Source organism: Pygoscelis adeliae, unplaced genomic scaffold (genome assembly GCF_000699105.1).
Source record: "Pygoscelis adeliae isolate BGI_AS28 unplaced genomic scaffold, ASM69910v1 Scaffold315, whole genome shotgun sequence".
In the NCBI taxonomy this organism is placed as follows: domain Eukaryota; kingdom Metazoa; phylum Chordata; class Aves; order Sphenisciformes; family Spheniscidae; genus Pygoscelis; species Pygoscelis adeliae.
The window spans coordinates 55,802-68,762 of NW_008824865.1; the positions used below are offsets into that span (position 1 = coordinate 55,802).

At 47.0% G+C, this 12,961-nt stretch overlaps 1 protein-coding gene across 1 annotated transcript in view; it reads right to left on the minus strand.

Moving 5' to 3' along the window:
* Positions 1-12,961, minus strand: part of LAMB1 (laminin, beta 1) — a 42,344-nt gene that overhangs the window by 9,220 nt on the left and 20,163 nt on the right. Inside the window, exons 20-24 of the mRNA XM_009324386.1 lie at positions 12,682-12,902; positions 12,188-12,370; positions 11,990-12,086; positions 2,055-2,424; positions 148-332 (exon numbers count right to left, since the gene is read on the minus strand). Coding sequence (XP_009322661.1) covers positions 148-332; positions 2,055-2,424; positions 11,990-12,086; positions 12,188-12,370; positions 12,682-12,902 — 1,056 coding nt within the window. The remainder of the gene's footprint in view (positions 1-147; positions 333-2,054; positions 2,425-11,989; positions 12,087-12,187; positions 12,371-12,681; positions 12,903-12,961) is intronic.

The following is a 12,961-nucleotide window of genomic DNA, read 5'->3' on the forward strand; positions in this document are numbered from 1 at the left end:
AGCAACTCTGCTAATGCACAGAAAGAAGCTGCCCTCCTAGGAACTATGTTTTATTACAAGTTAGAAGATTAACCTGGTATTTAAAACCATGTACTAATTAAATCTTTGGCCACCCCACTGCTTTCTCCCCCTCCCTGCGACACTTACCCCGAACATCAGAGATCTTGATGAACTCTAGCTGTTCTGCAAGTTCTTTCACGACATGGTCTAGGCTTTTGGCATCTGTCTCCAGCGCACTCACGTCAGCGTCTGTGCTATTGCTCTTCACTGCTAAGGCTGACAGGTTTTCTTCTATGTCGGCTATCTTAACTGTAACATCTGCTGTCAGCTTTCTGTAAAACAGAGGCACAGGTCTCAACCAGGGGAGGAGAAAGGGTTGTAAGCCTCGGTGCTTCACCTCACTGAAGAGTGGTGTTAGAGCCATGCTGAGCTTCTCCCACGGCAGAACCTGTCCTCCCTCAGTGGAGCTCTAAGTGATTTGTAACAACATGCCTACCTAGAATACTGTTTTGTTTCCTTTATCATACAAAACTACTTTTTAATCTACAGCATGTTTATAAACTCAAAGCACCAAATTGCTCAGAAAACAGCTGCTTTGTGTAAGAGTAACTGGAGGCAGATTCCAGAGGACTGGTGTAATGCTCTTGTATCATGGCAACTGCATAGGTCAGAGTTTACTACTATGATCCATACATAATTTGCTTCCCATCCCACACAGCTACAAATGCAGTTTTGATTACTACGAGCTCATGGGACAGATTTGAACTTCAGGAAGTGGGGCGGGGGGGTGAAGCCTTAGTTTTAACACAATGGATTCTTTTAACTCATCTGTAAAGATCCCTCCTCACCAGCCGTTTCTCTAGGACTATGAAGGAAAACCTCCCGCCCCCAGCATTCAGCATGGCCTCAATAAGCCACAGAGCAGGCTTTAGCTAGTGGGATAACCCTAAAAGGAAAGGCAAGTGTATGTTACACATCAATGCTGCTGTGGAACAGAAGTGGGCAAAGGAAGCTATTCCCATCCATGGTGATCCCACCAATCCCAGTGTTTCCTCATTCTGAAAGAATCAGGCAGTATTTAAGCTCCGTGATCAATTTACAGCTCTCTCAATGGCCCAACAGCCTGCTGTTTTCCAGGAGTCCTTCAAAGCCCAGGCAGCCAGAGAGGAGCAAGAACAGATACATACATACATATATATATATATATATATATATGCGCTAGGGAAAAGCAGCTCCTCAGCTGCTCTGACCTCCCGCAGTACACACAGAGGCCAAATGCAGCAGCAACCCCCCAGCTCTGCAGCTGGAGAGGGGGAGCTGCAGGGCACAAGTGTATCCCTAATTGAGACATTTGTGCTTTAATCCTCGCCCCTTGGCTTTGTGCAGTCCCCTTTACAAAGCACAAGCAAGCTCGAGCAGTTGCACACAGGGCTAGAAAGCATTTGTAATCCTACTTGATGTTAAACTGCCCCACATCCAAAAGCACAAACTACCATCTTTTGTATACTTAGCCCTAAAACAAAATACAAGGCTCCTACCCTGCCTGAGAAAAATGGAAACAATCCTTGTTATAAAGCTGGTGCTTCCCCACGCACACACTCAAGAGTGCAGAAAGGAGCCCAAGTTTCCAACTCATCGGCTACACACTGAAATCCAGGAATTTAATCTCTCCCCTCTTCATTCTCTCACATAATAGCAGTGTTTGTCCTTTGCCCCGGGGGAGCACAAGGCAAGTGTGAGTGGCTCCGCAGTAATTAGCTGCCTGGTGCACAGTGGGAGCAGGACAACCCCTGCCCAGAGCATGGTAGGTATGCTGCTCCTACCTTCCCCAGCCAGGTTTCCACTCGTGGGATGATGCTCACTGCCAGCACTGAGCATGGTGAGGTGCTCCACCAGCGCTAGGAGCCACAGTGTACCTCGCCCAGCTGGAGGAGCAGAACTGAGGTGTCCTCAGCTCAGCGTGTGGGCATCAGTCACTCAAGTAAATCCCAGCTCGCTGGCACTCCCACTCCTTCCCACACTAGACTTACCCACATAACTGTGACTGTACTCACTCTGCTTCCTCGAAGAGATTCCCAATGTTCTTCAGGGGCTCAGCAGCTGGATTTTGAGTGATGATGGTTTTAATTTCACTGAGCTTCTCCTCCAGGGTGTTGAGTGTCTGCTGGTATGGGCCAGTGACTCCAGTGATTTTGAGGGCATTAGCCCTATTCAGGAACTGCTGGGTCCTATTAGCCAGCTCGCTGATGATCACGTCCCAGAGGGCAAAGCACTGGTGGCACGGCACACAGTTGGGGAAGAAGCCCGAGTAGCCCCGGGAGCACTTGTCGCAGCGCGGCCCTTCCACCCCTTCGTTGCAGATGCACTGCCCGGTGGCGCGGTGGCATTGCGGGGTCTGGATGCCATGAGGGTTGCAATCACAAGCTGGAAGGAGAAAGGCATGCGTGAAGGCTACAGTGAAGGAAATGATGTTGACATTGGCAGGGAGAAAAAAAAAATCATTCAACCAGTTGTAATGAAGTAGGGAAATGAGTATCGAAGTGGTCTGTGTCTGGCTTATAATCAGTTAATTATGGATGTGTCTGCTTGGGTATGGGGGAACCAGGGCTGAGTGTGGAAGGGGAGAGAGACAAGGAAATAACGCTAGGGGAGACTAGGATCTGCACATCTCAGAAACAGGCACAATAATGGAGCAAGGATGGACACTTCTTGCAGTGTTTGGATGTCAGTTGGATAGCAATTGAAGACAAAGATCCCAGTTTCACTCCTACAATGAAGAGTAAGTAGAGTAAGGCTTTCCAGATGGGAAAAGAAACAACAGGCAGGCACATAGCAGAGGGGTTTAAGAGCAAAACATGAGTGAAATAGAAAAAGTGAACAAGGAACAACCATTTACTGTCTCCTCCACCACAGGAGTAGGGGTCAACTGAGGAATCCAGCAGAGCAAAAAAATCAACCTCCCTCCCCTGCACCTCCCACAAACAGCACAATAAAAGGAGATAGCTGATTACAGTGTGCTTAGTTAAGTGGTAGAGCTCCCTACCACAAGACACCATGGGTGCTAAAAGCTGAGGTGGCTTCAAAGAAGTACATGACAAATTTATGGAGTAACAGCCCTGGAGAGATCTTGTATGCAGAGGTACAGGGCCTGGCTCGGGATGTGCTCCTGCCACAGATGGTTGGAAAACATTCACAACATGCATTGAGGAGCCTGGCACTGGGCTGACGTTTTGGGTATACAGAAAATGGGAAAAAAAAAAAAATCAGGCAGTGAAAAGTAGAATAGAACGAAGAATGTGGTCATGGGCAGCCCTGTCTAAGGGAGAACAGAGGTGTCTTCTACAATATGGGTGCTAACGACCAAGAGCCTACACACTGCTTGTCAACCTCAAGTGGGAATGAGGCCGATTAACTGATTTTTTTAAATTATTATTATTTTTTAATTATTTCACACTTTGAGCACCAACTCAGGAGTTAGTATTCACACCTTCCTGAAATGGACTTTCATTCTTATTTTGGTAACTGTGAACACCTACCTATCTTTATATGCTAGTCAGGTAAGACCCAGGGGCTCCAGGTGGTTGCCAAATTGGAGTGATAAGGTTTGGGCAACACCCTTTTTTAACAAGCTTTTAGAATAAAGATGCACTTCTTTCGTACTAACCTGCCATGAAGAGAAGTTGCTCAATTAACTTACTGATGCACGGTCATTTCTAAAAGCACAGACACACTTTGTACACAATAACGCTATCAGGAGAAGTGTTACCATGCAGCAGGGCTGCCACTTGACCTCTCCTCCTCCTTAATTATGCAGGCAGCAGCAGAGGAAATTACTAACCTGCAAAGCTTTTAATAAAGGGATAGCAGCAAAGAACAAAAAGAGAGGCCTTGAAAATAGGCAGGTCATCTATCTAACTTTGTGGCAGAGTACACCCGAAGCAGGTCAAGCACACATTCCTTAAACAGGAAAAGTACTGCGATACCTGATAAAAGCCTTCACTTACACATCCATTTACCAGGCATCCTTGAAGGAGGTTAATGGCTCAAAAAGGTCCATAAATCAATTCACACACCCCAAGCACATGCCCCCTTGAAAAAAGGGCAAAACACAAAGCCGTTTTCAAGACTGTACATTGTTTGCTTCAATGCCAAAACACAGTGGTGGTCTTCAGTTCAAAAATTACACAAAGAGCCTCAGCAGAACAAATCGCTCCTCAACAAAATGCCTTTCTTGTACAATGAGAATATGATAGGCAAGAGACAAAAATAACTTCTGCTGCCTGCACAATTGAGCAAAATGGTCCTTTGTTCTTTGAATTATACCCTGACACGGAGAGAGACATCGAAAGCGCTTAAGTAGTCAACTCACCATGGAATATGTTCCCTGCAGGCAAAGCTTCGAGTTCCTGTTTGAAGGAGGTCAGTTAACACCTTCTGTCAACTAATAAGGCCCTCGGTATAATGACGAATTGTCCAAATTCCTCTGCACAGAAAGAGGCTACACGGCATGTCGTTTTTCTGAAAGATCCTGAGATCTGATCAAGTTACATGAATACTTGCTGCTGGCAAATCAGATCACTATATTTACTTGCGGATTTAAAAAGCTTAAAGTGAAAAAAACCACCCCATGTTGGTAATTCTACTCCTGAATACCTTGCACGCTCAGGAAAGGCAGATGACATGGCTTTAGTAGCATTTACATGGTAATGTGGATTCCAAAATCTCTGGAGTCAGAAAATGCTGCAGAAGTGGAGAGGAGAATTTAAGTACTAACTAGTTTGCAAAGTGAAAACCCAAACTCCATGGCTGCCTGTTGGGAGATGGTAAAGAGCAAAGAAGTAATTTATTCTAAATACAGCACAACAGTTGGAAGAATCATCATATTTCTAGAATTCTACAAAACTTCCAAACTGAGCTTTGTGGGACCCATGAGAAAATTGTACAACATTACTGTGGGTTATTTATCCAGTTTAGGATTCTCTATCAAGCCCAGAAGCAGGCAATGCTGGCTCTGCATTACTTCAGTACGGTGAATCCAACATATATAAAATGGCTTTCAAAAGGGCTGTCTCACACTTGCTCTTTCTTTGTGATCTTCCAAAGTCATTAACTGTGCACAGGACCACACCAGTTTTCAAACCAAAAGGTAAAACTGAAGATAATTTTATTTCTATTTGTAAGTAAAATCACATAGTTTAAAGCAAAACAAGAAAAAGCCTCCCTCAGAACTGGAATAGGAAGATTCCAGTAGATTTTATTTTCTTTCCATTTTGAAAATTTGGGAGGCATTTCTACATGTTGGTGGTACGGTCTCTCTAGCTACAGCCCTCGGACAACTCCTTACTGTGGCACTGACCGAAACATTTTTTAAATTCTCAGAAAAGCATCACTGCTCCTCTTACAGCTCACATCCTGTGAGCAATCCTTTTATCTCACAAATGACACGTGCATGCCAGTGTTTGGCTACATGCGACCTTCTCTTTTAGAGTCGAGATGACCTTAGCCAAGCGCTTCAGCCACAGTTGAAATCATCTCTGTTCCTCACTAGAGTCAGTTTCTGAGTGCTGCTATGAGATGCTGGGTCCCAATTTCCGGACACCACGTTAATAACTAAATTTGGCCAGCCAGAAACCCACAGAAACTGCTCTTCTGCCCTCCAAGGCCACGTGGAACAGGACCTCCACCATCTCCAGTGCCTTTAGTGGAGGAGTCCTGTATCCTGTGCCCTGGCCACCACCAACTGGCTATTTCACACCCTGGCACAGAGCACATCCAAGGCCCTTGCAGAGAGCATCTTCCCTTTACAGCATGGCTGGGATCAAACCGTCAAATGACTTCAGCTGTGATGACTTCTCACGAGGAGGTAAGCAAGCCCAGGACAAGATCATATAAAGCCTTCTAGGTAGTGAGGAGCACCTTGAACACCGTGGGCCACCAGGCAAATAGATCAGCACACAGGTTTTACTTCTTTGCCTCATGCAACGCCTGCTTACCAAGCACTCGCTGGCTTCAGTCTCTGTGGTGAGTGCATGCACATCTCATGATGGTGCGTGCACATCCACAACAGGATTCATGTGACATTTGATTACCACCACCAATGAACTGGGATGTGAAAACAGGAGACGCCTTGATTCCCATCACCTGCTAGAAACAGAGTGAACACTGCCAGAATGATCCAGCATGTCATGCCCAGCATCGTTTTTGTGCAAAGTACCCCAGTATCACATCTAGCCACAGTGGAGTTCTCACTCCTCTACCACCTCCTTCATTAATGTCCAACTATTCCTATGGCCACCATGTGAGCCTACTCCTATGCAGTCCCGTGCTAATGATGCTGTTAGAGCAGTTTTGCTTCTGATGTACTCAAACAGGCTAATGCAAACACAACCTTCAAAGCATAGCTTGGCTCTGGAGATTTCGGCTCTAACCAGCACACTTGAGTAGCTATAACATCTAATTTTAGCATATGGCTGGTTAATCCAATTTTCTCCAAGAACAACAAGAAACATGCAGGCACATCTAGGGATGCAGAAGCGTTTCAGATATTATCCAGCAGCTAGCGATGGCTTTATACTCCACCTAACATAGTATCTGTTGAATAGGAAGGGAAAGACATGAAGTCCTGTAAGCTCTTTTTAAATGCCTTACCTATGCTTACGTGACTAGAAATTGGGAAAAGTGGTTCATTTTGCACTGTGAAACCACACAGATGCTGAGTTTACTGCAAGACATTTAGATGCCTTAAACAGTTTGGGTTGGAAATGGCCTTCAAGACAAATGGTTGCTTCCTCTCCCTTCATACAGAGGAGTGGACAAAGGCCAGGGTGAAGGGCTGCAAGTTAACACAGACAGGACTGCTTACTTCAAAGATCAGTTAGACAGGGATCAAATCTGTCCCTGGGTAAGCAGAGCAGGACACTGCAGTACCTCCCATAGAAAATATAGCAGAGGAAAATAAGGTTTTTTTAAATAATTGGTCAAAGATCTGAGGGTTTTCAAAGGAGCATTTACTAAGTTAAACAATAGGTTTCTGTTTCAAAATGTCATTTTGGAACTGGGTGTATTGTTTTCTTTAATTGAGTGTTTAACTCAATCAGACATTCTTCTATGGCATACTCTGACTTAAGTGAAATCACATTTTTGACAGGAAAATTTTCTAGCCAAATTCTTCAGTCAGGACCTGCTGATTAGCAACTTATGACTACAAAAGATTGTAGCTGCATCTATTCACAAATACATGTGCACGCACACAGAATATCCATGAGTAATTTTTATACCACCATGATCAATGCATTTCTCTTTTAGTAATGTTTTTTTCCTGATCTTAAAGATAAAAGTAACACTCATACATGTTTATTGAATGTAGTCTTGTAGAAACCTAAGGGGAGAAATCCCAAAGAAGTAAATGACTAGCTCAAGTGGTTTGCTTCAAGCTCATAAGGATCTATGAACCACTTTATCTTTCACTTACTCTGACAGCTCTGCTACCTTTCCCTCTGATTTTAAATATTTAGAACTCACTTCCATTTGAGCTACTGTAATTTAATATATGCCATATTTGCATATCACTTAATTTAAACTAAGGTGTGTCAGAGCAGTTCATACTACAGCCGAGACAACATAATGGATGCTGAAAGGGCTGTATGAAGATCAGTCTCAGTGTTTAATGTCTTATTGCAGGATGCTAGGAACAAGCGAGTGTCATACATCATCCTACACAGAACAGAAATAATTTTTGCAGAAGTATTTTCTTTACTGCTTGAGATTGGGGACGGAGAGCATCAAATGTTTAACTCCTCCACAGCAAAAAAACAAAGGGTTTGTTCAAACATGATTTCCTGGCATCATTTCCCAGTGGTAGTGAGGCACTATGATGATAAAACCAGTCAGCAATTTGTAAGGTTGAAAGTTTTGCAGAGCTAGCAAATTTCTGAATAATCAGCTATTGATTCAAATTAACCTGTAAGCATATTGCTAACTCCTCAACGTTATGATTTTCAGTATGAGTGTTAAGATAAGATCCCAGCCTAGAATTACTAGAGTTGTGCTGCATTTTAACATGCTAGCAGACCTTGCCAAAAGGGCAATTTTCTGGAAACAATCAATATACATTACAATATTTTAAGACCACCGGTCAATTGAAATTATGAAACTCACAGTGAAAATTATATTTATTTCCTTTAGCGTAGAATTTGTCTGACTTCCTTTAGACACTTATCACAGAAGGAAAAGAAACATCTGCTAATCTTTCTCTCCACACCATAAACACCTCCTATAAAAGCAGCCTACATGACTAGTTTAAAACCCAGGTGTTAAATTAAGATTACGAAGCCTATTCTTAAATGGCAATGGAGTAATTTTCAGTGAACAGATGTTTTGGCACCAGGTACATAACAAAGACTAAAAACTGAGAAAAACAACTTTCTGCCAATGTCTGCAATGAGTATTTGATAAAAACATGACTTTTTTTCTTCTTAGTTCAATTAAATTCTGGTTTTTTTACAATAGGGCTTGATACTCAAATCCAACACAGAAAAATATTGACAAAGGTATGCTTCTTGTAAAGGGGAGATAGCAATACCACCTAACTTTCAATCTCATACAATGCCTTTTACTAACTGCACTCTGTTCTGTTTGTTCAATTAAAACAGTGATGATAGTAAAACTGTCATCTCCTTTATATATAAAACACATAAATGTTAAATATCTACCGCGCAAGGGCATTGTTCGAGCTGTCTCTGCAGCCACACCATATCTCAGAGGCTTCCTGGGAGCCTGGAGCTTCCTGCCAGAAATGTGCTTTGTGGGCTGAAGTCAGCGCAGAGCTCAGCATGCTGAGTCCTGCATTTGGGTTGCCAGGCTTTGGAAAAGCTCCAGCAGAATGCCTAGGAGACTCAAGTTTGATGAAATCTGTAATCCTTTTATTTACTACCTTAGCAAGGATTTTTATGCACATGCACACATTCACGTGCAGGCTTGTGTAGAGCTGCATATAGCTCGTAGATGAAACAACAGCCAGAAGAGTCCTGTAAAGGGGCTGGCACTGCCCCCCGAGCAGATGATGCTCACTGCACAGCTCCTGCTCACTGCACGAGGCCAAGAGAGACACGCTGGGCTTTTCCCTATCCTCTACGCCTCTCCTGTGCTTGTTTCAGGCATTATGTTAAATTAAATGAGTAACTGTTGTGTTTTTTTAAAGCATGGGGTAAGCAGTCTCAGAAGACCCAGTCCTACAGACTCTCTGCAGTGCATAATCCCCAAGGGGTATCTGTGGGCGGTGGGACCGTACCCAGTACTGAGGGGTCGAGATGCTGCCCAAACGTAGGCACCTACCTTAGCTTGCCCCAGCGGTCTGGACCCAGTGTGATCACTGGGGACATGCAGAGAGGAGATACCGGATGATGCTTTCTCTCCACTGCAGGGAGCACAGACTGCAAATCAAAGCACCAAGACCAGGTGCAAAAACTTGCCTCCCCCAGCTGCTGCTTTGCCATCTCTGATCTTACCAAGATTTCTAGAAAACAAGTCACGGGCAGCAGCTGGCAATGGTCACTGCCATCGATGAGGACGGTGGGGAAGCGTGACCTGGAGTCTGGTTTCCAGTGGAGCATGCTGGGACCCTGGGGCCACATCCACAGCTCAGTGCTGCTGCGAGCACCTGGGAACCCCATGGGGGGCTGCAGCCCCCGGCCTGCCCTAGATGGGCCATTTTGTACATCTTCACATAGCTGTGTCCAGACGTTATTTGCAGGCATTTGTGTTCACATGAACTCACTTTTTTTTTTAGTAATTAAAAAATTCTAAAGGGTGTCACAACAACGTGGGCAGTACGGTCCCCATTTCTCAGCAGGAGCTCGTGTCTCTTGATGCCAACAGCCTGAAGACCTCTTGTGAAGAAGTCACGCGTTACTGTCCCTTGAGTGATGCACCTTATGATTTCCAACCTTGAGCAGAAGCCACTTGCCCGGGCCAGTGGAGAATCCCACCCTGGAGTTGTCAGGACTGACGTCCACACTTCCGCATCAGCTCAGTGCCTGCAGTGAAGACTGTCCATCCATACTTACACGGTTCAGAGCTCTCGCCTTTCCCCATCCAGATCAGTTTGTATTTTCTTCCTGAACGCAGTACAAAATGTGGCCGTATTGGCTGCTTGGGCCAGCATGAGCGTGCCACCAAGGGCAGGTGGCAAGCACCGTGGCCAGGAGTCCATGTGTCCCCCAGCAGCTGGAGCCGACATCTTTGTGATGAATCCCCGCCTCCATTCCAGCTTCACCTTGGCCACAGGCCATATTTAAGCTGTTTTCCAGTGGCATTGCTCTGCAACTCCTTAAACCGCACAGTTTTCCAGTTCGCCTGCAAACCGCTTACCACTGACAGCTGCTACCTGCCCACGTGGCAGGCTGCACATCTGCCAGCCTGAGCATCACCCCTCTGCTCACCAGGACTAAATGAGGGCTGAGAAGTCACTTCTCTCCCTGCCGAGGAAGGATGGGAGACAGGGCAGGAGGCACTGACCCCACCATGCTGGGGAGATGCGGCAATGCCGCGGGGCTGGATATGCTCCCCGAGCGAGCGCACGCTTGGAGCCCATCCGGGGCATCGCACCGCAGGCTGCTGCAGCTCAGCCCTGTGCACCGGCTCTCCCCACCTGCCACAGAGACCTCCTGTTGGATGCAATCCTGAAGGAAAATCTGCATTTCCACCTGAGCGAGTCTCCCACGTCACTTGGGGGCAGAAGGGGGGGCAGGTTGGAAGGAGAGCATGGAGCTTGCGTGGTAAAAACAGGCTCTGAAGAATATATCCTCTCTTTACTTCAGAAACGTTAAAAAGCAGGTTTTCACATGCTCAAAAGGCAGCAGAAACTCCATGAGAGACCAGAAATGCTGCTACGCTGCAAAATCCTGCTGATAAGGTATGCGGATGGAGTCCATCAATAAACCCTGATGGAGACAGCTGATACCAAGAGACAATCCCTGCCCCGGAGCCGGCAGGGTCAGCGCCCCTCACCACGCCAGAACACACACAGCCTCCCCAAAAGGCTGCCTCGCCCCTGAGAAACCTAATATGTACTCAGGAACTGGGACAATTCCCCAGTCCTTTCATTTGCTGCATTAACCAAGTAGCTGTGACCTGCCTATCTGGTTAGATAATGGCCTCTAAGGTATCTCTATTGTAAGGGATTTATTAAAAAGACCACAGCAAGCACATTCCTCCCTGCAGGAAAAAATACCTTAATCTACTGCAAACCCTCCTGGCAGAGGCTCCTATTTGAACAGATCAGAGATACTAGTTTGTTCTGGTCTGGACAGTGTTTGAAGTTTCTTTTCCAGCCAATGAACAGACTTGTTTATAATGAAAGGACAGAGAGCATCCAGTTCTCTAAACAAGCGACTTCATGGCGCTGTTTTGTGGCATGTAGCTACAGCTAACCTGCTGCATGGTCTCTGCTCACTCCTTTATTTTCATCTGAAATATAAGGAAAGTTTCCTCCTAAATAAAAAAAAACTTATTTCTTCAGGCCCAGCTCCCTAACAAGACACAAGAGGAGACAGTGGTCTTCCACTAGGTACAATCGAAAGGCAAAGGAAGCTGGTTTCCAGACCAATTCTCAAACCCAAACATTTGCAATACGTTTTCTTACCACAACCAGCTTACCTGACAGCATTGCAATGTAACGGTTAAAGAAGAGTTAGTTTCTAAACAGAGAGGTTTGTTTCTAAATAAGGGTCCAACAAGAAATAAAATAAACCAGGCAAGCGCCAGGCTGGGCTCTTGCCGCACCTCCTGTCCCTGGAGGCACCAAAACCCCGGGGACAGACCCCACCATGCCTTCCTCCCTCATTTCCAAGGCTCGTGTGGGCACTGGTGGGGTCACCGGAGGGGCTGCTCCCGGCAGGGGTGTCCCAGTGCACCGGGGTGTGACGGCATGCCCGGCCACTGGGTCACTTCCAAAAGGAGCAGGTGGAGCAGGCGCTGGGGTTGGACTCACCTCGGCACTCCACGCCTGGGTCACCCCAGAAGAGCTCCTGGCACTCCTGGCAGGTCCGGCCTCCGAAGCCCGGCATGCACTGGCACTGCCCCGTGAACTGCCAAAAAAACCCCAACAGGGTATGTGACAACCTCAGCAGCTCGGCCCCACGCCGGAGCAAAGGCCAAGCTGTCGGAGCATGCCCCACGCTCCCCTCACCTCGTTGCAGGCAGGCCCGAGGGAGCGTGTGGGGTCACAGCCACACTGCTCGCAGCCGGCGCCGCTGGCGAGCCTCCACGTGTGGGGGGCACAGCGGTCACAGGTCTGCCCCACCACGTTGGGGAGGCACCGGCACTGCCCCGTGGCCGCCTCGCACTGGCAGCTCTCCGAGCCCTCGCAGTCCTCCCGGACAGTGCCCAGGTAGTTTCGTTACTAAACCGCCTGGAGTTTGCATTTCATTTATTCTCCGTGTCCCCAGAGGCATGGGCAGATGCCGGCACATCCCCACGCGTGCAGCCAGGCCTGGCTGACCCAATGCTGAACGCCACCCAGCACTACTCAAGAGCCCTGCTCATGTCCCAGGCTGGCCACCTCTACAGCTTCTGTCCCAGCACACAGGAGGCGACAGGAGACCCCCGGGGAAGCAGCAGCCCAGCCTTCCTCCTCTTCTCCTTTCCTCCCTCTGTGCACAACTAAAGGCCAAGGCTGCCCACCTCCTGCCAGCCAGCTGTGGTGGCAAATCTGCTTGCCACAGGGCTCCGCTCGCCCACCCAGCAACCCATCCGCCCTGCCAGGCTGCGTCCAGCACTGAGGGAGAGGAGCATCTGCCTCCCCACCACATGGTTCAGCTCTCTGGCGTGGCCCTTGCTTCCCAGGCAGGACTTCCTCTTGCTGTCCAGCCACATCTGGTGTAAACAAAAGCCAAACCCACACCCTGTCACAGGCCATCTCCGCAGAAGAGGGAAACAAAGACTGCTAACAAGAGGGCAAGAC